The sequence below is a fragment of the Pleurodeles waltl genome, chromosome 3_1, assembly GCF_031143425.1.
Source record: "Pleurodeles waltl isolate 20211129_DDA chromosome 3_1, aPleWal1.hap1.20221129, whole genome shotgun sequence".
In the NCBI taxonomy this organism is placed as follows: Eukaryota; Metazoa; Chordata; class Amphibia; order Caudata; family Salamandridae; genus Pleurodeles; species Pleurodeles waltl.
Window position 1 is genome coordinate 1635942046 of NC_090440.1, and position 27802 is coordinate 1635969847.

General features: G+C 41.5%; 1 protein-coding gene across 1 annotated transcript in view; it reads left to right on the forward strand.

Annotated features, from left to right (window-relative positions):
- MYO3B (myosin IIIB) overlaps positions 1-27802 on the forward strand; it is a 1099693-nt gene that overhangs the window by 535643 nt on the left and 536248 nt on the right. The window contains exon 16 of the mRNA XM_069221545.1: positions 21552-21631. Coding sequence (XP_069077646.1) covers positions 21552-21631 — 80 coding nt within the window. The remainder of the gene's footprint in view (positions 1-21551; positions 21632-27802) is intronic.

Consider the following 27802-nt stretch of genomic DNA (forward strand, 5'->3'; position numbering starts at 1 on the left):
TTTATTTTTCAGAGTAAATGGAACGGATTGGGAATTTGCTCCTGCCGTCAGATTATTATTCAGAACCAAATAGGGGCCAGTCCCTATAACCCCACTACCTGTGGACTGGAAATCAAACCAACACTAAAAATCAACTGTAGTTGGGACAAATACCTTATCATTATTTTCAAAAGTGACACATAAATTGATCACTTGAGTGGCCTGTATTTCTTTACACACTTTATTATAGAATCCTCTTCTATTTGTACAAATGACTATTGCCTCTATATTCACATATGGAATTAGTATAAGCACCTCAATTATTCATCACTTATTCAATATCACTACATGACAAAGTACAACATATACACAAGACAAAATCACATGTATTTTAAAAAACAGGTATCACGAATAGAAAAAAGTTTTCCTTAATTTCAAGTAAACTGCTATATGTACAGTTCACCAAGCAGTCATCTCCTTTGGGGGCGAAAATGAAAGTGTCCAGCACAATTGACTCTTATGATATCCTGATTCCTTTACGTGGACTCATCTTTTTGCTTTTATGTCCAATTTACAAATGTTCATTTCTCCTCAAGGATCTTTGTCTGTCGACATGTTTCGGCTCCAATAAATTTCAAGCCTCCTCAGGACATAGCAAAACATGGATACCTTATCGTTTTTTTTTTAAGGAACGATAAGAGTGTTTCTTATTAGCTGTCAGAAGTCTTGACGTATTTAGGAAAAGGCTTCAGATTAAACCTCATTTAGCTTATAAACGGAGAGACCTTCCTTCCTGATGCATGATGCCCTGCGTATGCCAGGTAGGAAGGAAGTTCTCTCCGTTTATAGTTTTAGTGTTGGTTTGTTTTTTTATTCAGTCTCTGGACCCAGCGAATTCAATGCTAAATGTGTTATTGACTAAATTTATCAAAATTGCCCAAACCAAATTTAGTGGCACTGTGAGCAATGGATAAGTATAATTGGATTTGTCTCCCGCTCTTGCCCAACTGCCCGTTATAGGTTAGGTTGTGGAGTCCGAACGTTCGATGTAGGACTTCAACCGCCATTGGTATTTAACTTAACGGTTATTTAACGCACTGATGCACTTTAGGGCCTGTGTATCGCGACCCCCCTTTGTTTATTATGTGTCATGTGGGGTTCTGGGCTTTGGCGGTTTGTCTCTATTTTTGTATTCATCGAGGATTTTATATTACCAGGCAGGAATGTCTCTCTTTTATTATGGCATGTGTGTTTAAATCATGGTGTGTTTTTAGCATGAACTCAGCTATTGATTGTACTTGTATTCTTGATTGTTTTTTTTTCTTCTTATGTTTTAATTGTATCGGATTTTATTATCTGTATAATAAATTATTCATTCATCATCACTGAATTTCAATTTTCTTTTTAATTTGTAATAAAATGTGTTTCAAATCGCAGAGTCCAGTGTCGCAAGTAGAGAGTTGTTATGTAGATTGTCATACAGTATAGTGGAGAAGAGCTTTCTAAAGTCTATTGTCATGGACCTGAGTATTGTAGATTCGTATTAAGTGGAGTATAGAAGAGTGTAGTAGTGTAAAGTGTTATTCAGTGTAGTAGCATGGTGTCTCATTTAGTGAAGTAAAGTATTGTATACTGGAGCAGCGAGTTGTACAGTGGAATGGTGTGTCGAACTGAGGAGAAGGGTGTTGTAGACTGTCATAAAGTGGTTTGGAGTAATTTAGAACGGAAAAGGGTGAAGTATAGTGTCATAGAGTGGAGTATCATCAAGTAGATTGACATAGAGTACAGTTGAAGAGAGTGCAGTAGAGAGAAGTGCCTCATTATATAGTGGAGTGCCGTATTGTAGAAAGAAGTTCAGAGGCTTGTAGTTGAGTGTCATACAGTGTAATACAGTGGCGTAGAGTGGATGAACATAGAGTGCAGCAGAGTGTCATAGAATGGCATAGAGTATAGTACAGGCAGGAGTAAAGTGTTAGAGAGTGGCATACAGTGCAGTAGAGTGTTTTAGAGTAGAGTTGCATAGAGTACAGTAGTGTGTGAAACTGGAGCTATGTAGAGTGGATTGTTGTATAGTAGCATAGAGTGAGGTAAAGTCGTGTACTCTGGAGTAGAGGCGAGTGGAGTAGTGTAACTGTGTAAAGTACAATAGACTGCGCTGGTATGTCATAGAGTAGAGTGGCATGGAGTGGAGAGTACTGGCACAGCGTATGTAGTAAATTGTTAAAAATTGGAGTAGGGTCTTGTACAGTAGAGTGGAGTGCTGTGTTGTATAGAAAAGTGTTCCAGTGGAATAGAGTGTTGTACGTTGGAGTGTACGGGCATAGAGTGGAGTATGGAGTTGGGCAGTGGAGTGTGCGGGGACAGAGTGGAGTAGAGTGTCGTAGAGTACCATAACGTGTGGTAGATTTTTATACAATGGAGCAATGTAGAGTGGAGTGACAAACACTGTAGTGGTGTAGAGTGGTTAGCATACAATGGAATAGCATACAGTGGAATACACTACAGTAGAGTGTAAAGGGGAGTGGCATAGAGTGGAATAGCATAGAGTGGGGTGGTATACAATGGAGTGGCATAGAGTGGAGTATGGTACAGTGAATTAGCAGAGAGTGGGGTGGCATACACTGAAGTAGCGTAGCATAGAGTCAAGGAAACTTTTACAAATTGGAGTGCCATCTCATACAGTAGAGTGGAGTGCTGTGTTGCAGTGTTGAAATCTGTCCTGGAGTAGAGTAGAGTGTTGCACAATATAGTGTTGTGGGCATAAAAGTGAGTGCACATTTGGGAAGTGTATTGTATGGAGATAGAGTGGAGTAGAGTTGAGTAGATTGGCATAGAGTGCAGTAAAGTTTTATATAGTGGAGTTATATAGAGTGGAGAAGAGTACACTGGAGTGGGGCAGAGTGGAGTAACATACAGTGGAGTGGTGTACAGTGGAGTGGAGTAGAGTGTAATAGCATATAGTGTAGTAGCAGACAGCAGAGTGGTGTAAAGTGTAATAGCGTATAGTGTAGTAGCATATAGTGGAGTGGCGTACAGCGAGCACTAGAGTGCAGTATTGTGGGGTGGGATAGAGTGTACAAGCATAGAGTGAAGTGGTGTACAGTGGAGTGGGCTAGGGCGGGCACCCATCTTTAATAATACAGGCCCTGGGGAATGGGGTCCCCGGGACCAAAAACGGCCCCATTACCCTTACTCTTATGTAGTGGCACTGGGAGATGGTTACCCAAAGGCATTTCAAAGGCTCATGGTGGGAGCAGTGTGGCCCCTGCCCCTTAATCTTAAGTAGGGGCTCTGGGTGCTGGGGTCTACAGGGTCTAAAGATAACTATAACTCATGCCCTTGCCATGCACAGCTAATTACCCCACATATTACATCACTCATTCCATTTTCTATGGCATGATTGATGATATCACTGCAACATTTGCAGTATTGATGAGAAAACTCTGCATGGTGGGGGCACAAAGTATAGTTTAATTTAGCCACGAGTTATAGTTAATTGAGATAACTATAACTGGTGAATTTCTGTGTTCTTTAGAGATTAAAACATTACAATGTTAATGAACATTTCACCTGCCTATCACATTACTTTAACCTTTGTTTTTTCAGTGAATATATACACACACACATATGCACACACACACACACACTCACATAGTACAGCAAACATATTTATAAATATATAAACAGATTTAACATTCAATGAAACAATGTAACAATTTACATATAAATAATACATGAAAACAAAGTATTATAGAAAAGTATTTGTTTTAGAGGTTTAAAACTTCAATATGATTGTATAAAATGGGAAAACAATATACTTACCAATGATATTACTTCCCTCGAGCTAATGATACTGTCAATATTCTGTCTTCGATATTTATTACTATTGATATTGTGGATTCAATATTGAGGGGGAACACCCCTTGGATAGCTGGGCCTGAATGTTTCAAACGGTAAACAGCAATGTTGGGATCTGAACATAGGCCCGTTGCTCCAACATACTATACATGACTTGAAGTACTCTTCCACTCCCCATAATGGAAAAAGAGCAATGTATGAATTATTTCACTACCTCAATTTGTATTCACATTAAAGAAATATATATACATAATCCTATCTAATTTTCTTACTGACCTGCAATCCTCACTCTGTAATATTTATGGGTGAGATTCCACCTGAGGGTTTCGTTCCACAAATGTGTACAGCCACCTTATGATGAGGGTTTTGGGGGGTAGATACCAACTTATATTATTGTGTAACAAAGCTGATATCTTTCAATGACTTGTTGTAGAGAGATAGAAGCAACCTTCTAGTGGATTAAAAATGTATGTTTTAGAATTCTTAACCTGCAGCCCTTACTGTGGAGAGTATGGACTATGCACACCCTGCTATTGGTAACCACAATACCCATTAACTGCTGAAATTATGCTTTAAAGCACATTCAGTGGCAGAGTACACTTACCTTATGACATTGGAACATCATTGGCCTAGGTTGCTAGTTTAAATACATTTCAATCCTGGGGTCTAACAGTCATGTGAAGTCATTCAAGCAACTAATATCAAAAGTTTCCTTTACTAAATCCTGATCCAAATTATACTGTTACTTGCAATTGTGGCATTCCCCAGAGCCTTATAAAATGGAAAAGAGTTGGAGAACTTCTATGCAGTGGAATAACCTGCCCACATTGTTGAAGGCATGTTTGGCCACCTTGCTGGTCGTTAGGGTACCAGCAAATTCACTTATAAGCACAAGTGCTATCCCAGTGCGCCCTCCCAGATATAGGGCCATATTTATACTTTTTGACGCAAAACTGCGCTAACGCAGTTTTGCGTCAAAAAAATTAGCGCCGGCTAAAGCCATTCTGAAGCGCTATGCGGGCGCCGTATTTAATCAATGACGTTAGCCGGCGTTAGCCGCCGGCGCTGCCTGGTGTGCGTGGAAAATAACGACGTACACCAGGCAGCGTCGGCGTAGGGGGATATGGGGCTTGGGCGTCAAGAAATGGGGCAAGTCAGGTTGAGGCAATTTTTTCGCCTCAACCCGATTTGCGCCATTTTTTACGACTCCCAACCCCCATAGAAATGACTCCTGTCTTAGCAAAGACAGGAGTCATGCCCCCTTGCCCAATGGCCACGCCCAGGGGACTTATGTCCCCTGGGCATGGTCATTGGGCATAGTGGCATGTAGGGGGGCACAAATCAGGCCCCCCTATGCCACAAAAAAAAAAAAAAAAAAAACACTTACCTGAACTTACCTTAATGTCCCTGGGATGGGTCCCTCCAGCCTTGGGTGTCCTCCTGGGGTGGGCAAGGGTGACAGGGGGTGTCCCTGGGGGCATGGGAGGGCACCTCTGGGCTCCTTCAGAGCACACAGGTCCCTTAACGCCTGCCTTTTGCAGGCGCTGAAAAACGGCACAAAAGCGGCCGTACGTCATTTTTTTTGACCCGCCCACTCCGGGGCGTGAATTTTGCCCGGGAGTATAAATACGACGCACATGCCTCAGAGTCGATTTTTTAGACGTGAACGCCTACCTTGCATATCATTAACGCAAAGTAGGTGTCCACGCTAAAAAATGACGCAAACTCCATGGACTTTGGCGCTAGACGCGTCTAACGCCAAAGTATAAATATGGAGTTAGTTTTGCGTCGGAATTGCGTAAAAAAAAACGACGCAATTCTGGCGCAAACGGAGTATAAATATGCCCCATAATCTCTGCAAGTTAAAATCTCCTGCTTCGTCACAAGGAGAGAAGCCAAAGGCTAGCAAGTCAACTGAGCAGCTTAAGCATTCATGCCAGAGAAAATCAGAATGGGATCCCCATGGCACTTTTTGGGAGTTGGGACTGGGAAACCAGGCCGGGTCTTGGTCCATGTGTTCAAGCTCCTGCTCCCCACAATACTCTGCAATACCGTAGAGTACCCGGCAAGCCGAGGGCAATCACTGTGGTGCATCTCCCTGACCCTGACTTAGTTCTTTGACTTTATCAAAGGTTTAAAGCCAAATGTACCCAGAACTTGCCTTTGTTTTTGTTAGGGATGCCAAGGTGTCCACTAGTTTTGTGTCCAAAACTGCCTCCATCTTCACAATAAATACAACAAATCCTGTGCATACACATAAAGGAAACCCAAGATGTAGAAAATCAACTGCAAACAGTTCAATGCCCCCATTTCACAATTATTGAACTAGGAATGGGTTGGTTGGTAAAGAAGCTTGTATCCAGGGCAGTGGGTCGCTTCGATGGTCGCATGGAACAGGGAAATGGGTACTCAAAGCAACCTACAACTTAAATGCCCCTTCCAGTGCCCTTGTTTACCACTCAGGCAACCCCACTTCCCTATGGCAGCCAAAAGGTGCTAAGTGCAGCTTCCCAGAAAATATGAAAAGCACATAGATTTTAAACAAAAACCGCCGTTGATGTACCCCTCCCTTGGGCCAGGTGTCGGCACCTCCTGTGGCTGGGACCTGCCATTATGGCGATGCTCCTTTCTTCAGGATCTATCTACTTATCACTAGTACTCAATATATCTGACCAACTGAAGGATCTGCGAGCCCACTGGCAACAGGACCTGGGTGGCTCCTTAACATTTTCATTCCACCTTCACCTAGTAAAATTCAAATATTTCCATTGGACTTCTTGTAACCCTGAAAGACTTAGGATCATAAAGAGGTGCCATAACCTCACCTTCCTACGCTGTAAGATGGTATAGGATTCTTTATCGTCACAACAGAGGAGTATCCTCAAATTGGTGCTCCTTGGAATAATTAATCTATGTGAGGGACCCCGGGGAATTCAGGGACCCCAGGGAATTCACACATTGATAGCCATGGGCATGCTAGTGGGCAAAAGGAATATTGTCCATCTTTTGTCCAATCAGTCACAGCTAAACAGTGTAGAAAGAAAAGGCATGCAACAGAACAATGCATGTAGCATGTGTTAAAGATGCAATTTGCCATGTGGTCTGTGTCCTAACAGAGTTCGTTGGTCATCGTTATCAGTGCAAGGGAATGTGCTGGGAGTGTTAATGGTGGTGGGTGCTGTAGCACATGGATCAGTACTGCAGCCAGCAGGCGCCACCAGCAATGTGCTTACCCAGTGGCGTGGGGAGGCAAGGACAGGCATCCATTGGTCATAGCAGCCATAACTCCAAGTCTGGTTCTAGGGCCACTAATATTACTTCCCACCTCGTAGTTTTTGTGCTCTGTCTGGTCCTATATTATAGCTGCTGCCTAACGTTGTCTTTGGCCTGTGCCCAGCAGCTGAGCTCAGGTCTCAAGGTAGTTATCGAGGGAGGAAGAAGCCTCCCTCCAGTTCATTGCAATCACTCTATTGGCCAAGGCAAGGGCCAGGTCAAAGCCTAGTCTGCCTTGCGGCAGTGCATCAAGCTCGGCAGGTAGGTTTTCAGAGTGTTGATGTGGTGTCTACCCATTATATGTGGGAGGTAGTCACAGTATTAAGTCCAGAATGCACGCAATATAGAGCACTTCTATGTCACCTCTTACTGAGTCCCGAAACACCGCATTTGTCAGCAACTGCCTCAATGGAATAACTTACATGATATGGGGCTCCACAAATGTGAGAGGGACCACCTCCGCAAACAACTCGCCCAGGGTTGTGATTAAAGAACTTCACAGCTGTACCCAATAAAGTTCGACATTTAAAGGCATGTAACATTAAAACAAAGCTGGAATATGATCAGTCAGAAAAAGATGCTGATATATGATGTTCCAGTGTGCAACTGCTTAATTGTTATGTTAAAAAATGATATCATGAGTGATGTGTTGCAGGGATGATAGTAGAGGGTTTATGGGAAGCGCAGTGAAGGAAAGACTTAAGAAGTGGTCACTGTTGGGCTGTGGGAGAGGGACGAGTGCTGTGCAGGGATTGAGGGGATGGCGAGGAGGTGGAGGAATGAGGTGAAAGTAGAGAGGTGGATGGCCGATTTAGTGTAGGTAGGGGCATGAAGAAGGTGACAGAAGCAGAGAAGGTAGGGCGAGTTAAGAGGCAAGTGATGATTTTGAAATACGTGAATTGATGGTGTAATTGTATTTGGTTGGTCAGAATTATGGAAAGATGAACGCAGACTTATAGTAATGCAGGGTTACAAGATGTAATGCTGAGGGATGTTAGCAAAGAAAAATGTGCGTGGATTCTTCTGTGAGGAGTGACCTTGCATCTGAGAAAAGTGTGTACAACATGTGTGGGAGTATGGAGTTGTGAGTGGAGAGAGAGTAGGGAAATAGTTCAAAAGATATGAGTGGTGTAACAAGAATACTAGATGAAATGTATAGGTGGAAAGATGCCATGAGTGGGTTGGAGGAATTAGAAATCAGAAGACAAATCAACCACAGCAGCTGGCCTGGGCAGGGTGTAAACCAGCGCTAGCTGGTGGCAGTAACGGGTTTCAGTACAAGTGAGCAGAGCAGGCATGTTCCTGGTGTCTAAACTGAAGATTGCCAGGAGGAAAAACAAGACTGGCTGGCCTGGAGGTAAAATCAAAGATGGTGCTGAGCAGAGAAGGGGCATAATAAAGGAATAGTGATGAGGATAAGGGCACATTAATGCACAGTGTGTAAATGGCTTTAATGCAGCTAAGGTGTAGAAGTGCAATCTCCAAGTTGGTTTTGATAAAACATCCATGTTTGCAAAATAATACTACTCTTCATTAAGGTAGTAAGTGAACACTTCTGCCAATTAATCTTTTTTATTTTTAGACAAGGGAGCAAAATATTCCCTTTCATTACATTTTGTGAGCCCATGGGCGATAATAGTTGTGCAAAGAAAACACTTTCCTGAGGTTGCTCTCACACGAAGGGCTATAATAGAAAGATTAATATTCCATTACACATCCTCCTATGTTTCCCTGTTAAAGTTTCTGTGGCAGTTAAGCACTATATTAAAATCCCCAATAATGATATACCTTTTGTGCATAGAGTCTGATAAACCCACTGGGCCTGTATCCAAAACATCATTCCGAGAACCATTGGTAACTGGGTTAAATAGTTCTATCTTAAGTCATGCCATGTTCCGAATCGTACTTTGACTCCTGGACACTAACATTGAGGTAGCTGAGTTTAGTTGCCACTGAAACACGTATGCTGCTAAATGGCCTACCCAGAGATCATTTTAGCCAAGAGTTACTATGCACAAAGCTTTGGGTATATTTGATATGTTTGGGTGCAGTATGACACATCTCTTTTAAATAAACTATAGGAAAGATGTAGCTAAATTGTTATAATAGTAGGGAGTAGGGGGCACGATTACAAAGAGGGTGACGTGTTGCCTGTCCAGAATTAATGAGTCTTATGTGTTTGGTATCTCACAGCTCACAACAAATACAGGTTGCAATATATCATGAAATAAATGTTTTATAATTAAACCTATGCACATTAAATATCAATAGAAGGGTTAGGTTGCAAAAAGAGCCCTCATATAAGTAATGATAATTGAGGTTGCATGGTGCTGGGGCACAGACAGTTATATACAGTTTGAGTGCGACCTATATTAACTGGGTACATTTACAATTCTTTCTGATGCAACAGTCATTTGAACAGCAGCATCACCTATATGCCTCCACCACACCCAATGGTAACACGATTTCTGGTGACCATCTGCAGCACAGAAAAAATATAGATAAATGATCACAGCATATTACCTCTCACTGATTTCCATTAATATTATTTCACAGTATTTGTTAATGGCTATATATCCAGGTATGTCTTCTCCTGTTGGAAATTATTTAAATACTTCCAACCAGTCTTACTTTCTACTCTCATCTAGGCCCTATCAACTGATGCTTCTTTTGTGCTCAGCTCCCTTAGTCTCTTTGTCGCACAACCATCATATTCCATTTGGGTTTTAGTAGTTTCTAGTGTGATGAACTCAGGTTTTTGGTACAAGTGGCTCCATCTGCTCCCTCTCAGAGTTCTTCAGCAGTCCATGTAAGAGGACATTATTATGACATATTCTGCCCTATCCTCCAAGTTTTTTTTAGCTTACTCTTGTTAGCTTTCATCTCACTCTCTTCGAAGATTGAATATTATTTGTGTTTACATCATTCTCTGACCCCAACAATCTCCTCTTTCCCTCACCGCGGCCACCTCCCCCCTTACTACTTTCAGGTTGTTAGGAAATGTATTTGTCCCCCAATTATTTGATATCTTGTAAGTCCACCAAGGCATCAGCAACAGGTCTAGGTTCAGTGCAGCGTCTGCCATAGCCTCAGTCTCTTCACTGCAAAGGTTACATCCAACTTGCTTCCCTGTCAATATTAGCGCCTACCTTTTTGGGGAGCATAAAAGAAGGTGGTGGGTCATGCCCCTTGCCAACACAGGCTGCCACGTCTTAAGATAGAGTGAGTCTAGATCTCTTATCCAAAGGCTGTAACTAGAGATCACTGGAAAAATCTTCTCAGAAATTGCACTTAGCCATGTTAAAGCTAACTGACTATAGAATGAGGGACAGCAACCAAGCAACATACTGGCTACGTATGAGAACTGGCTTCATTCAGGAACTGAACAAAAACTCCACTACTACTTAATATGTGCTGCCCATTCTAGGAATGTTTTCCCAGTGCCTGCGCGAGGTGATGTAGTGCATCCCCCTGCCCGTGCCGCACGTTCAGCAGCTGCTGAGTCTCCCTCTGAATTTGAAAAGCTGATCTTGTGCTCACCTTATGGGCTTAGCCCTCCTGCAAAGCAAAGCTGATGTGAATCTCCTCTACAATGTTGTGCTCCTAAGTCACAGCTTTTCCAGCACTCCGGTCACTGCTGCTGACTCCATGGAACGCCCCAAGCATGACGCCCCACTAAATTTGCATCCGTGTTTTGTGACTTTGTGACCTACAAGCATAGATGATCAAAGTGGGCAATTGGCTAGTACCCTTGTCTTCCACGGGCCCCATTGGATAGTGATTTCTTTCTCCATATCATTTCTATTTCTGATTCTCATCCTTCTCTCTGTGTGCCTTGCCCTGCCTCAGACTGTCTCTCGCTACCCACTTTCATCATAAGGATTTTGGCACCTCAGTCAGGACACAATTTAGCCGTTTTTGTGTGACGCCTTTTCTGCTAATTTAACATAAAAAATCAATATTGTTTGTTATCTTGTGGTTTTGAATGAGAGGCAATACAATTCAAAGTTGTTCTGAACTGGGGTCCCTAAAATATGCCTTTTCCAAGGCCCCAGAAATCCTTAAGATGACACTGACTACAAGGAACCGCCTCAACCAGCGCCAGTGAATGTGGCATGATGTTTTCCCTTGGACTTCCGTCTTTTCAGAAGCCAATGGTCCCTTTGTTATTCAAGTTAAGAGCAAACACTGCCCCCTTTTTCTGACTTACATATCTCTAGCCGGTGCTGTAGGAGACCATGCTCTTGTTCACCTCGCCTTTCTGACCCTGGAAGTGAATCCACTTCATCCAAAGTGGGCACAGAGGAGTAAAGTAAAATGATTCCCCCGCCCCCTCTTCCTCCTCATACCCCTTGCTAATGGGACATGGAACGCGGGGCCCTGAATCGCCCATATCTCAAAGATATTCATTGGCCCTGGTCCCCCGGAGAGTTGGGGGAGCCTCTGAAGGGGCGCCCCGTGCGCTGCAGGGGCTTGTGGTGTGCACCTGTGTGGGCCCGAACACTCACACAGCAGGCCCATTAAAAGCCACCGGCTCCTGCCTCATCCGAGCGGAACTCGTAGAAATATGGGAATAAAAAGCACGTTTGTTGGCATTGGCCAGTATCTCTCTCGCACGGAATTTTCATTCTTTGATTTTCCGCACGAGGCGATATGGTCCGGTGGTTAAACTTTTGTCCGTGTAACAAGAAACTCATGCTTCGCGAGGATGGGCGCGTTGCTATATCTCGCTGTGTCTCAGCAGCTTTAAGGGCGGATGTACGTAGAAACAGTTCGAAAAACTGACGCTCTGAATTTTCAGGGCTATATGAAAAACTTACATTTAAATGTTTTCAATTATTTCAATTGTATTAAAATCTTTGAGGAGTTTGCAGGAATATGACATTTTCTCCCCCTTCACATGGTTCAGGAATATGACATTGTCTCCCCCTTGACATGGTGCAGCTTCAGTTTTACTGGCAACGTGTCGGACCACAAGTACAATAGCATTTCCCAAAAAGCAATACAGATATGAAATGCTTAAAGTTCACCGAACAGTCTTCGGTGAAATGAATGTGTCTTGATTTCCTAAGAGACAAACGTATTCTGAAATCGTACTGAGCTAATCTAAAATTGTGTGCTCTGGACTGTACAAAAATGCATAATTTAAGACTGTTCACTTTTTGCTTGAAGTCAGAAGACTTTGATCCACTAAATAGCTAAACATTGTTGCTATGCAAACAGAACGTTTAACATCTGCAAGATGTATTGGCACTTTTATTTACATTTAAATTAAAACTGAAATGCATTTGTATTATGTTTCTGAAAGGTGTGCGCTACATCTGCGGAGGGCTATTGTTTATTCATGCTGCAAAGCCTTTGAAATGTGCTAAAATGCTTCCCCCTCATTATAAAGATCCGCCACCCATGGATTAGGACTTTGATGTCACCAATCCTGCTTCAAAGGCTTCTTTCACTGCTATTAATCACAGTTTAGCCTCTGAAGATATAGCCAGGGAAAACATTTGGACATCTTCTGCTGGAGTTGCTAAAACTTGGAAATATATGGAGCCTTGTACACATAAACATTCCACATGACTCCCATTTTCTTCGGATATTCGCGGTGACTTGCAGTTAGTAGACTGCAACGTTTGCACATAAATTATAGGAGCATTTTACTTGCAGATCAGGGGGTACCACTTTAGTCTTAAAACAGTGTAAAGTCCTCACAGATACATAGGGGGGTGGGCTGCAGATCTCGGCATGTCAGAAGGAAGTGTTTGATCAGGTTTTGAAATGACTCAGTAACCCCCTTGTACCAGCCAGCCCACTGCCAGGCAGACCATTCAGTAAATATTGAGTATCGCACGGTTCTTTACGTAGCTGGTGACAGATCCGAGTACGCTGAAACTGAGTGCAGTCCAGAAACACGCTGCATTTATTGGGCACGTAGCTTCTGCGACTGAAAACATGTGTTGCAATTTGCACCTTTGCACTGACGTTTGCTGTGCAAAAAAATACTACTACTGCATGCAGTCGGGGAGGCTCTTACAGGGAGCATTCTGAAGCTTTTTGGATGAGTGGATTCAGGAAAAACTCAACTACTCACGTTCTTGTGGTTTTCACAAGCTGCTAGTTTTTATTATAAGTTTGGGAGAAAGCCTTGTGCGTATAGAAAGCTCATTTTGTGCTGCAGTGGGTTTCTAGAATACATGCGAGGGTACGTGGAGGACAGTGGGCGTGTTCAGACGGGCTACTGAGAAGGAAAAGGGAAAAGGAGACGGCGGACATGGACGTCAATTCACCATTCAACATATCATTATTTACTATTTGTGTAATAAAAACGGACTAAAAACAAGTAGATTGGAGCCCCAACCGATGTTCATAAGGAAGAGCTTCCCTGTGTTCCTGGAACTTATTTTTCTACCTCTGAGGCCAGGGGTTGTAAATACAGTGCCAGGTGTCGCAAGGGGCAAGCCAGGGGTCTTACGTGCAACCCCTGGTGACCCCTAAATGACTATGGTGGTCAGAGGGTCAGGCACTTTATCCAGTGGCAACAGAAAACAAGAATTTGCAATGCATTAGGGTTTGTCCGAGTTACAGCAATTACCAGTTGTAAGCTCCCAACCGGATTTTTCTTGCCACATTGAAAGAAAAAAACTGCGTGATCGCGCTGCTACAGTTCACTCGTAATGAAACCTATCGGCAAAAGTGCAATTATCCACGTAACCGGCAAAAGTGCAATTAACTATGTACCAGGGTCGATATTATGCAAAGCGCTCGACTTTCGCCAAGCGAGACTGCGCTGCGAAAATAGAGAAAACGTAGTCCACAAACCCAGCGAGCCTCGCATGTTTTCAGTACTTGGTCGCTGCTCTCGAGGAGGGCTAACTACCAGAAAAGGCATGACGTATGCGTGCCTTCCGCTAATGAAAGCAAGAAGATATTAACAGGCAAGCCCACGAACCAATGAAAGACACTGACGTGACGTGGACGGGGCTCCAAGCCCTTTTCTGACTCCTAAAGCATCTCGCAAGTGATAAGCATGCGCAAGCGCATGCGACGCAGTCTCGACCCTAAAAATATATATGTCAGGGAGACTGGACAGGGTTGCTTCAGAGAACACACTTATTTAGATTCATTTTTAGAAAAAAAAAGAATACATTAGTTTGAGTAGTAGGCCACACTAGGCTACACTAGTGTGAGGGAACAAAACTCAAGTAAGGCATTTGTACTATCAAACTAAAAAACTATAGCAAGTCCTTTACTAGGTATGAGGAAATTCCTTAAACTAGTGACATTACCTGCCAAAACATGCAGTGGCATACCCAACTTGCACATGATCATTGGTAACCATGAACTAAAGCTTCTTGCTGAGTACCACCACCATTATCAGTACATCAAAATTATAGCCATACCAGGCATAGTTACTAAATTCGAATGCCAGGCACTAGAATGCAGCAGTCTCTACAGCATGAGTCTGTTCTAAAAAAAGACTAGTGTGTGTGCTTGTGCACGCAATGGAGAAGATTACTCCCCTGGTTCCTTTGCATCAATGGGAGCCATTGAGAATGAGCTACCACCAGTAAAGGGAGTTCATTATTTGGTGGAAACATCACAGACCTGCACATAGGTTCGGCATCTTACAGCATTTTAGTACGGTTGAAGGAGATTTTGATGATAAGTATTACTTAGTTGCATAGTAGACTTCTCCAACTGGTACAGTACTACTAGCAGCCTTTAATGTCTTTGATTTGGAGTCCAGGTGGACAACGGAGAGTTACCAATGTCAGTACCATCACAAATCAATGCACCAACAGAAGTTAAGATCTCAGGTAGCAAACACAAACACAATGCCAGCTGCACTATGTCCAAGTAAACTCTGCACTTTTGAAAAGTTGTCTCTTTTCTAGATCCCTTCATTGGTGCTACCTACCATGAAGAGATATTCTATCTGGGGTTTGAAAACTCATGAAGAGTTTCTTCTTACAAAATTAAATGACTGCCAGAGACCAACAGTGAGCCTCTGTTATGTACTGTCACCCAAGAAAGTATCAGGGACAAAAACATATAATTTGACTAAATGCAACCAGGACAACGGGATGTATGAAAAGCAGGTACACCTGATGTGATACATTATTTCAATAGTCCAGTGCCTCCAAGGTTTTTGGAGAGTTATGGAATATCACAGAAAGCATTGTAAGGTGCACCTGTTCAATGGAACACTAGTGAAATTGTTGAAAGTACGCATTTTAACATGGTGGAGAATGAACACGTGGACCAGTATTCAAGTCACATGCTACATAATATTAACACTCCACTATGCCACTTTTTTATTTTACTGTCAGCTGCAAAGGTCTCATAGCAAGGGCATGCTGTTAAGCAATAAGCCATTGCTCTCAAAATAATCCACATGTTTTGCTCAGGATAACCAAAAGTGGAATAATATAGGGAACATGATGAAAGACATTATGAAATGGTGGCTGCAGCCCAGGAGTTTTTATAAGTGGGATTCAAATAGCATCACAGAGAAGTTGCCGTAAGGCTTGAGAACAAAGCTTTTTCCTCGGGCATGTTTTCCCCTGGCATTGTCACTTTTTGTGAATAAAAAGAACCTGGTCTGTGAGATTCCTTCTGTGGCTTATACTTTCTTCTTCCATTTCTGCCATTCTTAAAGAGATTGCAAAGTTTTCATGCATTGCCTGTCAACCTCAGTTTGCCTCACCAACAGTTAAATATGTCAGTGAACATTAAATGGAACTGCACTCACTGGATCAGCTATGTGAGCCGTGAAATACTGTATGTCACTTAGAAAACAGTCCCACAACACCACTGGTGTGTTGTTCACTCTAGCTCAGTAATAGCTGACTGGCAACATATATTGAGTGCTGTGAGGCCACAACAGCCATATGTAACCAAACTACTGTTGGGCTCACTAAGGTACTTCATGTAGGACCTTTGCTGAACAAGAAACCTGTCAAATATGCAGAGGTATAGTGATTGCTTTTGGTTGGAGGCCAAAACCTAATACCACCAGTGAAAGTATAACATTTGTGATGATGTATATGTAACTGTTATAAAGCCACATAGTACAGTTCCCTGTAACCCATGCTTTAAGGTCGTAGGAACCATACTGTAAACAGCCGGTTTCGTCAGGCAAAATTAAGTTATTATTGCCCTGTAAAGTAGTGCACTATTGAGACATTTTGGAAGACCTGCTGCTAAAAGAAAACTAACCTCTAACACAAGCAGAACTGCAAGCTCAGCCTACAAGGAGGTCTACATTTGTAGTGCCCTATTCCCAGGGGTGGACTGGCCATTAACCTTCTTGAACAGAAGTTTTTGAAGGTCAGTTTTTGAAGGTCCACAGCCAATTCTGTCACTCTGTCAAGTCCCAGGGTTTATTGCAGAAGGCAGGGAAGAGGCATAAGGAGAGAGAGAGAGAGATGTTGAAGGGAGAAGGGCTGGCCTGAACAACAGGGCTGATTTTTTCTCCAGCCCAGCCTTGCTTCTTCCATCCTCAATCTGTACCACTATATGGTGGATGCTCTGTTGCTCAGATTCTTGACAAAGGTCATCCCTGGGACGCATGCTACTGGAGTGTGGAATGCTCAGTGTTTTTGAGGCTTTGACATAATCAGAAAGCTTACAGTTGCAAAACCGGTGACTGCATATTTGCAGCACTCATGCAAACTTGAATAGAATGATGATTCTTCATTTTATTGGATTAAAAACAATCTGTGTGACTAGTACCATTTTTTCGAGTGGCCATCAAACCTCTTTTATGGCAAATTAATGTCTGCCTGGGCCCAAATTCCAAGTTTCATTGTTTGGGAGAGCGTTTTCTGACCCATTTTATAACATGTAGGCTTTTTATTGGTTAATGGTTTTGGATCTCCTAGTTTGTGGACTTCTGCTGGGAGTGAGTCGCCATGTTGAGTCCCACTCATTGTAATCTTCTGGGTTTGAGTGTCAGTCACCAGTACTTGTCTTTTAATTAAAGGTGTGTTGCTGCACCGCTTTGATAACAGGGTCTGAGCTGGTTACATGCAACAATGTTGTATAATTGTTTGGAATGAACGAGTGCAAGTACTTTCTACATCAACCTCATATCGATCTTGAGTAAATTGGTTACAGCTTGTGCAAGCCTTACAATTCAATTTAGAATCCACACAGAAAATATTCACAATCTTTATTTATTAGAGTGTGAGTCTATACTAAAGTGCTTTGCTCTGTGATGTTTTACAGTATTCCCACTCTAGCTGAAAATGGTGCCAAAATATTAACTTCACTCTCGTTCTCTACATAGAAAAAAGATTAAAGTCTCTTTCTTATTTAAAAATGTCTAGAAGTCAAACATAATCTTAATTTGGCCACATTTAAAGTCCTTCATTACTTTTGGGTTTCTCAGTATTTTTCTGAGCCATCCCTTAGTGAGATTCAGGTTTTGACTTAACCTGCTGAGCAAAGTTTATTATTCTCTTAATTATTCTGCTGGGGTAAACCCTTGTCTCAAGTAGAGGGGCACCCTTGCCTTTTACTTTCTTGGGCACTGCATGACCCTTTCCTCCAGGAGTAGAGGCACTGGCATTTCCAGTTGCTCAAGGGGACAATAGAGGGTGGCCTTGCTAGGATCCTGAGGAGAGGGCTCCCCTGAAGCCTATGTGGAATAATTGTGACTGAAGATGCACTACAACAGGTGTCTCAAACCTGTCAATCATGAGCTACCAGTAGCTCCCAGACCCCTTCTGAGTAGCTCACAGTCTGGAGTTCATTTTTTAAAAAGCATAGGGTCACATTTTCCCTTTTAAAGTAAAGGGAAGGCTGTGTTTGTTTTACATTAATATCATCAGGAAGCAGATAGCAATGTCTGATAAAGAGCAGTGCTGGAGTCACATTTATGACACAGGGCGCACAGAGGTGAAGAATTGAAGCACTAAGGCATTTAACTCTTAAATAAAATTCCTTGTCAACTCAATATTGGAGGTGAAAACAAAATGATGTTTCTAAATGTTTTAAATCGTAGAGAATTAAAATGAAAAGTTACCTTATAATTAAATTAACTTTCCATTTTAATGTTCTCAGTTTGGTTTCAGTGTTGCATTTACAGACCAAAGGCCTCTTGCTCCCAGTGGCCAGTAGAACACTGTGCCATACTTATAACTGGAAAACCGTCATTTTTAAATGGGAGAAATTTAAAGTGCAGAAAAAAGTTCCACTTTATGAACATTTTTGCACTTTTAATTCCTCCCATTTAAAAAAAATGGTTATATGTTTGTGTTATACAAGTAACAGTGCCACATATGTCGAAAGGTACATCCTGTGCCACAAGTACATAAGACAAAGGCTCTCAGTTACACATACACATACATGCCATTCATATGCACACATGTTCATACATCCCCAAAAGACCACGCTCTCACTGACACACATGGCAGCCATGTCATAGTGCCTCTAGTCAAAATATTTTGTTCAAACCATGGTTGCTGGCTCCATGGGCATTAGGCTTAGTGTAGACGAAGCTGGGTGTGGAGGGTGTCTGGTAATAATGCATGAGTTGTTTAACCTTCGGTAGCTCACAATGATTTTCGGTGATCAGAAGCAACTCTTGATACAGAAAAGGTTGAATTCCCCTGCACTAGAAGGTTGTACCCCAGAATACTGCAAGGCATGTGGGTGTGTCCTGCAAGCAGCTAGGATGTTGTGGGGCTTGGATGGTGCTGGCTAAAATTAAGGTTTGCATTGTGAGGTGCAGGATGCTGCTGCCCAAAGGCCCCAAGGAAGATGGTTGAGGAGCTGGGGCTGGAGGACAGGTCTTTTAGGTCTCACACTTTGGATGGAAACTAGTATAAAAAATGAGCTCCAGAAACATTCCAAACATTTGGAGTCAAGGGTGAAATCGCCAAACATGTACAGGCCAAGGGCCCTAACATTCCACTTCTAGTAGCTGGGGCATGCCACCAGAAGCAATATGCAGAAAATCCTATCTGAAAAGACCCAACAGCACCGAAATATCTGCCTGTAATCTTGTTGATCATGTGCAGCCTTTCTTTGGGATGTCGGGGCCACAAAACCGATATTGCATCCAGCTGTCTTCAGAAGTATTCCCTGGGTAGAGTCAGTGGTCCAGGGAGCCAACCTGATAGGAGCATGGCAATGCACATGGGGAGGCCCCACTGGGACTCCCTTCCACCGCCAGGGAGGGCCAGAGGCCAGGAGAACCTGACAACACCCCTGTGGAGGACCTGTGCCCCAAGAGCAAACACTTCCACAGACCATACAGTGCTTTCCTTTTGCCCCACCTCCCTGCTCCCCATGAGCAGGGGGAGTGGGCCTTGAGCCGAAGAGGCTGAGACCAACAAGTGGAACCACTGCTCTTTTCGCACCCACGCAGAGCCATGTAGGTGGGACAGTAAACTGCGGGCCCCCTTAGAGTGTTTCAAGCTGGCTAGGTCATGCAGGCTTGGGCTCCCATACAGCTCTGACTCACCACAAGTTCCAGGTGACCATGAGCCCCACACAGCAAGGAAACCACCAAAAACAGCAGTATGTCAGTGAGAGCTTAATAAAAGGAAAAAATACAATTGTTTTGTGGCTGCATTAAAAGTAGGCACTGGGGCTGCTATAATTTGCATGTTTCGGGTATGGTGCCTCAGGAAATCACATACAGTGTAACACTTGTGTGGGGCTACCCAGGAGCAGCGGTGAGCCCCCCCCGCCCATATGTCATAGGATCCTTCCTTCAACTTGTCATGGATTGCCTAAGGTCTCCCAAGCAAAAGAAATAGTGACCTAGAGGCAGTTTGCTCTAATTTCTAAACCACTTCTAGAGTTGGGACTTTTGTCTGAAGATTTTGATGGATGTGGAATTTTATTATTAGGTTCTGTGTCTGTTTTGCGGCTTTTTGTAATGTTAGAAAAAAGTCTGTCACCTTGTATTGGGTTGAATGGTGAAACCTTTATTGACACATGGACTGTGGTAGAGTCTTGAAGTGTTCTGAATATTGATGTGAGTTTAATGTGAGCTTGTATTTTGCCATTTATTATTATGTGGACACCCTGACAAAGCCAGTAGGTATGATTTTTATTAAAGTATTCCTCATGATGTGTTAGGCATATGGATGGCTATTGTGTTTCTGGGACCTAAGATTTAGGAATGAGGGGTTAGTGGTCGCTGCTACACAGACCATTATAGGCACCTCCAATGTAGGAGGTCCAGGGAACATTTATGGAATTTCCTGACCTGTGGCACTATTCTTTAGTGTGTACCCAGTGTTGGCTTTCAAGCCCTCCAGAGGGTATCTCTACATTTCTTTTTCTAAGTATTTGTTCAGTGGTGTGTAGTATTTAGTAGTGTGTGTAAGAAAGTACTTTCATTTTTATTAAAAAAGGCACTGGTAGAACAGTAAATTTGTAAGTGGTATTTGTCTCATAGCTCCTCATCCCTGGGGTCACAAAAATAATCATTTCTTACGGGTGGTATTTTGGAATACAATCAATGAGGAACCATCACATTCCTGCGTTTTCCCCTTCCCCCTTGAAAACGTCACCAGCTAACACCTGATGACATGTCCTCGTGGAAACCAGGTGAAAAGTGCTAATTAACGTGGGAATCAAGTATGGTAGGTTAGAGTTCCTGCAATAATAGTTCATTTCTTAGGGCACCCTCTGGAGAACATTTGTAATACTGTGAAACTGCTGCATTAGGGTATATCTAATATATATGTATATATGTGCGGTATGAATAATTATGGGTGCATGAATAACACATTGGTATAGAATGTGGCCTAAGTTGGCATGTTGACCTAAGTGTTTTGGAGCCATTATCTCTGAACAGAGGAGCAGCCTTTCTCAAATTAATGTCAAGGTAATGTGAAAAAATTGTGTAATGCTTGTGTGGGCCCTTCAGTAATACTGTTAGTGTTGACACACATGTTGCTCTTCATGCAGCTCTTTGTTTGCATGTGGGATAGTCCCCAATTAAATGAGAGAATCAGTTTTCCTGTGAGCCTATACCCTATCGCAAATGCAGGCACAGAGGCAAACAAGCCCTTAGCAGGTGCCCTGAAAGTGCACCCAAAAAAGTTGGATCACTCTCAAAGAGTGAAAGAGGGTCCCTCCATGCATCATCCTGTAGGTGGGGACAGTCACTCATTGCATCCACATTCAAAGGGATCTCTGCCACCTCTAGAAAGTGGAGATTTGTGCTGCCTGCACTAAGATTGAATGGCTGCTTCAGTCTGCCACTCCGTATTTCACCGAATGCAGTGCACTGAGGGCAGCAAATTATTTGTAATAACCTCATTAAAGGCACCCTTTGGAGCGAACAGGAAGAATGCAATCTCTCTTTGACATGGGCCTAGTTTCCCATTTCAAAATTCTTCAAACATCTTCCAGGCCTTTTGTACCTTACTTTTTAGGTTACACTCAAATGAGATACACATATTCTCTTGTTTTTTCAGGTAACCTGGCTCAGTCAAGAGCAAGAGTTACCGCTGCTTCCAGGTCTCTGCCTCCGCAACTCAACGCTGGACGTATCAAGGTTGGTAGTTGTGCTATTATTACGTAAAAATTATTTTTTTAAATATCTTTCCGAAAAACATAGATTCGTGTCTATACAATTGTCAGTAGTGTTAGATTCCAGAATTATGATGTATTAAAATGTATATTGTTTGAAGTGAATGTTTTAGAAGATGTTTGAAGGTACGTAAAAATTAAATAAAAGTATTGTTTTAGCTGTTTTTGTGACTATGAGCTACTAATAACTATCTTGAATTTACTTATATGTAGCTTTCCACTCTGATCGCACTCAAAACAATGTGAAACAATTGTTTAGCCTTTTCATTTTGCAGTGCACGTTCCCATCTGCCAATACCTGCTCAGAGAAATACCCTGCTGCCCCGTTCGGATAGTCCTGCTACAAATCAACGTTTTTTTCCAGCACGTTGTCAACGGTTACAAAAATAATGTGTATTCCTGGGTATATATTCCACTTTCCATTGTGGGATGATGGTGTACCCATATCCGTATTTTGGTTTTGGAGCAAAAAATCTTTGCCTATGTTTTTTTAATCAAATAATGAAACTCACTCACTGGAAATCGACACCCTTAATACCGACTCCCCATAAATTCTGTTGAAACTGGGATCGCCTTAGTGTCCACCCAGACAGGAATAATGAATGAGTGCCTGAAACCCTACGGGTGATTAGTTGCGCTTTAGAAATTACTGATTGACTGATTGAATGAGTAGGCCTCAGTGTCTGCACTGTAATCTCCCGTAGTACATTCTTCGAAGTTTGAAGACCTTTGGAGACATTCAAAATGGTATTTTCGACCGTAAATACATATTTACAGCTGAAAATGCCTTCATTTGCGCATGCCCGGAATTCGTAAAAGGAATATGGACTGGTGTAAATGGGTTTACTAATGCGGATTGCTCCGATATGACTATACTGAAATTCTTATTACAGGATGGGAATTAGAACAGAACATTTCCAAATTTGGAGATGTTGGGGAAACATTTGCAATGTGGATAAGAAAAGAAAACCTGCATACAAGGCTGCATTTCACAGTGTCTAAACCCGCAAGATTTAGATTTACGGATTAGGGAAATATGAGCTCAGGAAATAGATCGCATATATGCACAGTTGTACACCTGTAAACATGTATGTGCTTTGGGCATCCATGTATGTGATTTGGGTTTCCAGGCATATTACTTCTTTGTGGATTTCCCCTTTGTTTCCTCCTCGAATTTAAATTCTTCTGATTCAAATGTCAGCATGGTAATGCCCATAAAACAAATAACTGGGAGGATGGGATTATGGGTTCGTAAATCTTGTTGAAATAATCTGTGTAGCTGTGGCGCATTTGTTTGAACAGGAACACCACATTTTTCACAAAGCAGCTTACTTCACTACAGTACCAGCACGACTGAGTTCCCTCAAGCCACATGTTTGCTGTAGTAGACTGCTAAAAGCATGGAAACACTGTCCTCAATGAAGAAAAGAAAGCCCAGCATGTCATAGCATGGATCATAGATACAATTTCACAATCAACAATATAGTGTTACACAAATATTGTGTCAAAAATATTGTTTCACATTAATATTGTTAAAAAACATACAAACATTTAGGGCCATATTTATACTTTTTGACGCAAAACTGCGCTAACGCAGTTTTGCGTCAAAAAAATTAGCGCCGGCTAACGCCATTCTGAAGCACCATGCGGGCGCCATATTTAATCAATGACGTTAGCCGGCGTTAGCCGCCGGCGCTGCCTGGTGTGCGTGGAAAAAAACGACGTACACCAGGCAGCGGCGGCGTAGGGGGATATGGAGCTTGGGCGCCAAAAAATGGGGCAAGTCAGGCTCAGGCAAATTTTTCGCCTCAACCCGATTTGCGCCATTTTTTTCGACTCCCAACCCCCATAGAAATTACTGAGTCATGCCCCCTTGCCCAATGGCCATGCCCAGGGGACTTCTGTCCCCTGGGCATGGTCATTGGGCATAGTGGCATGTAGGGGGGCACAAATCAGGCCCCCCTATGCCACAAAAAAATAAAATATAAAAACTTATGTGAACTTACCTTAATGTCCCTGGGATGGGTCCCTCCAGCCTTGGGTGTCCTCCTGGGGTGGGCAAGGGTGGCAGGGGGTGTCCCTGGGGGCTTGGGAGGGCACCTCTGGGCTCCTTCCGAGCCCACAGGTCCCTTAACGTCTGCCCTGACCAGGCGCAAAAAAACGTCGCAAAAGCGGCCGGACGTCATTTTTTTTGACCCGCCCACTCCCGGGCGTGAATTTTGCCCGGGAGTGTAAATACGGCGCACATGCCTCGGAGTCAATTTTTTAGACGGGAACGCCTACCTTGCATATCATTAACGCAAAGTAGGTGTACACGCAAAAAAATGACGCTAACTCCATGGACTTTGGCGCTAGACGCGTCTAACGCCAAAGTATAATTATGGAGTTAGTTTTGCGTCGGAATTGCGTAAAAAAAAACGACGCAATTCCGGCGCAAACAGAGTATAAATATGCCCCTTAGTTTCTATATATATATATATATATATATCTCAGCAACACAATTATTTTGTAAAAGCTGCACTCTCAGGAAGTCAAAAAGAGTAAGTTTATTTAACACAACGCGTTTCGGCTGACTAGCAGCCTTGGTCACGTGACCAAGGCTGCTAGTCAGCCGAAACGCGTTGTGTTAAATAAACTTACTCTTTGACCAAGGCTGCTAGTCAGCCGCAACGCGTTGTGTTAAATAAACTTACTCTTTTTGACTTCCTGAGAGTGCAGCTTTTACAAAATAATTTTGTTGCTGAGAGAAGATTAACCGGAGTGCTCTGCCGTTTTTTTGCTGCACCACCCCTCTGGGGCTGCTTGAAGCTCGTTTGTGAGCATGTGTATTGAAGATATATATATATATATATATATATATATATATATATATATATATATATATATATAGTTTAAAGTAGTAAATCTTAAATATTTTCTTTTAATATATGGCATTATTAATGTTAATTAAAGAAATCTCACTATCATTTGATACTATATATAAGTATATCCTTATATAAGCACACATGCATACGTGTGTGTGTCTGTGTATATATATATATACATATATATATATATACACACATATATATATATATATATATATAGCTATATATATACACAAATTATTCCAATTATTAAAAAATATTTTACATTATATTTTTTGTTTACTTTTTAAATGTGCTCCTTTAAAAAGCACACTATATATGTATCTAAATATATATATATATATATATATATATATATATATATATGTAGATATATATATTTACATATATATATAAATATGTATATTGCACGAAACATAAAAAATATTAACAATTCAATACTAATACTTTAAACAAATTACCAAAACATTAAAATAAAAAAAATAAAAGACGTTTACAAAAAATATTAGAACAATTTAACAACAAATAAAAATATAAGCAAATACTATAACATTAAAATTCAAAACAAATAATAAATGTATGTAATCAATTTTAGTAAATGTATTGAAGGCTGTAATAGATATACTATTCCGATTCCAGTTTATGCAACAGTAGAGTTAAATATATTTTTCCCACTCCAGACAGCGCAACAGTAGGGAAAGCTTTGGACTTCGGAGGGGTTACAGTCACGAGTTCCAATCCAGTCTGTGCAACTATAGGGAAAGCTGACTTTGGAGGGGTAAGCTATACTACTCCCACTTCAGTTTGTGAAACATCAGAGAAAGCATTGGACTTCGGAGGGAGTAAAATTTATAATTCCCACTCCAGTCTGTGCAATAGTTTGGAAAGCGCCAGACTTCAGTGGGGTTAAATTTACTCTTTCCACTCCAGTCTAAGCAACAGTAGGTAAACTACTTCATTTGAAACACATTACATATTTGAATAACTCTTTTAATTTACAAAAATTATAAAACTCTAAATATAAACATTATTACTTAACACAAAATACATATACATTAAAAAATACAAAAATCAATCTTCAAAATTTATAAACAATGTAATAATTAATTTCCAATAAAAAAATAATGGTTATTTATTTATTACTTAATTAACTTGCCACTCTATGCCCTACATACCTAGCAACCCACTCCTAAATATAACTAAAATGAATAGGTATAACACAATATACTTAAGTGATAATCACATAATTGATTAATCAATTATTAATTATTAATTATTAATTAATTATTACTTAACTTCCCATCCTACAACTCTGGAAACCCAAGAACCCACATCTAAAATATAACAAAAATATATAATTATTACACAGCTTCCAGAATTATTAACCAATTAAATATAGTCATATACTAAGAATAATTATTTTTAATTATTACTTAACTTCCCACCCTGTACCCCTGTGAACCTAGCAACCTGCAAGTAAAATATAACTACGAAAATCAATATTACATTATTTATCTAATTAATCATCAATTCAAATATCTATAAAGTAATAATTAATTATTAATTAAGTTCCTACCTAATACCCCTACAAATTGAGCAGCCCACACCTACAATATATATAAAGAATGATTCTTTGACAATTTACATAAAAAACAATCAATTAAATAATTAATAACACATTAAAAATTAATTATTAATTATTACCTAATTGATTTTGCGCACTGTACCCCTACAAATGTAGCAACCACGACTAAAATATTAGTAAAATAAATCAATATTACACAATATACATATGTAATATCAATCACATATACTTACTCACAAATCATTAATTAATTAATAAATATTACTTATTTAACTTCTTGCCCTATCCCCTTACAAACCCAACAACACGCTATGATGCTATAAATTAATTCTTGCAGTTAGATTCAAAATTCAAAATCACTTAAAATTGCACACTTTATTTTAAAACTTTAATAACAATTCTAAAAATAATAGTAACACATAAAATTATTTTACGAACTAAAATCCATTAAAATATTAAAACAATGATATTCTTTACTACTATATTATTAAAAACAATATTAACAACAATATTATTCACAACAATATTACTTGCCTGAAAAAACGATATTCTTGACAATTATATTTCTGCATGACAATATTGTTTCATCACAATATTTTTTCCAATATTTCCTTCTCCCTATATTTACAACTCAATATTTTGTCCAAATACCCAATAGCACACACTGACTCAGCCAATGTGTGTGTGTAGCTCTATCTTTAGAAAATACAGGATTCCCATATTACACTCCCCCCCCACACACACACACACACAGACCTTCCACCTCAAGTAAAGTGTGACTGAAGACTTTTGCCATCTTGAAAATGCCCAAAATGGGCACAGTGGGCTGCAGGAATGTTTACCCCTTTGGATAGGGTGTGTTCAGGAGTAATTCCCAGCAACTAGCTAGTTCCAGGCATAAATATTATACCTACTTCACAATACCTCCTGGACTTGCTGAAGATCAGAAGAGGGCTGGCCCTGCCCTCTGGGACCTGAGAAGGGTCCTGAAGGACTGGACTTCCTCCCTCTTGCACCCAGGATGAGAAAGTGGACTTCAAGAGTCATAAGGTTACCTTCCTGTTAAAATGACAGGGATACAGAAAGCAACAAGAGGTTTCTTCCCATGGAAGTACCCAGCTGACAAGTGGCAACTGGACCTCAACTGGGCACTGCTGGTGGACTCTGCCTGTCACTCTGTGACACTCTAAGTGCCTCCCTCGAGGTACTTGAGTCTTTAGAAGTGTACTGCTGTAGTGGATTAGGATTAAAGGACTACGTTAGAAGCAGTCGTGTGGCTCGCAGAAAACCAGAACGGGCAGGCGGCGTGGGTGGGGGGGATAAATAAATATTAAATAAAAAAAAACACTTACCTCCTCCGTTGCCGCTGCTCCACTCCTCTGTCCCTCGTAGCTCCAGGATGCAGGCACACGCTCCCAGCCTGCCCTGCGGCCCAGCCAGGGTGCTCCCAGGCAGACCTGGCAGCCTACTACACATGTGTGTTTGGCCGGCCTTAAACTGCTGGCCAGACACTCATGTGCTCTGAGGGGGAGTGCTGTGCACCCCCCTCACTGCTCGTCACCCCCGTGGCCCCACCCCTTTTACCAAAAAAACAATAATAAACACAGTTTTTTTGGTAAAACGTTTGCAGGTGAACCAGCTGAACCTGGTTGGGGTATTTGATTCACACTCCATTAAGGTCAGT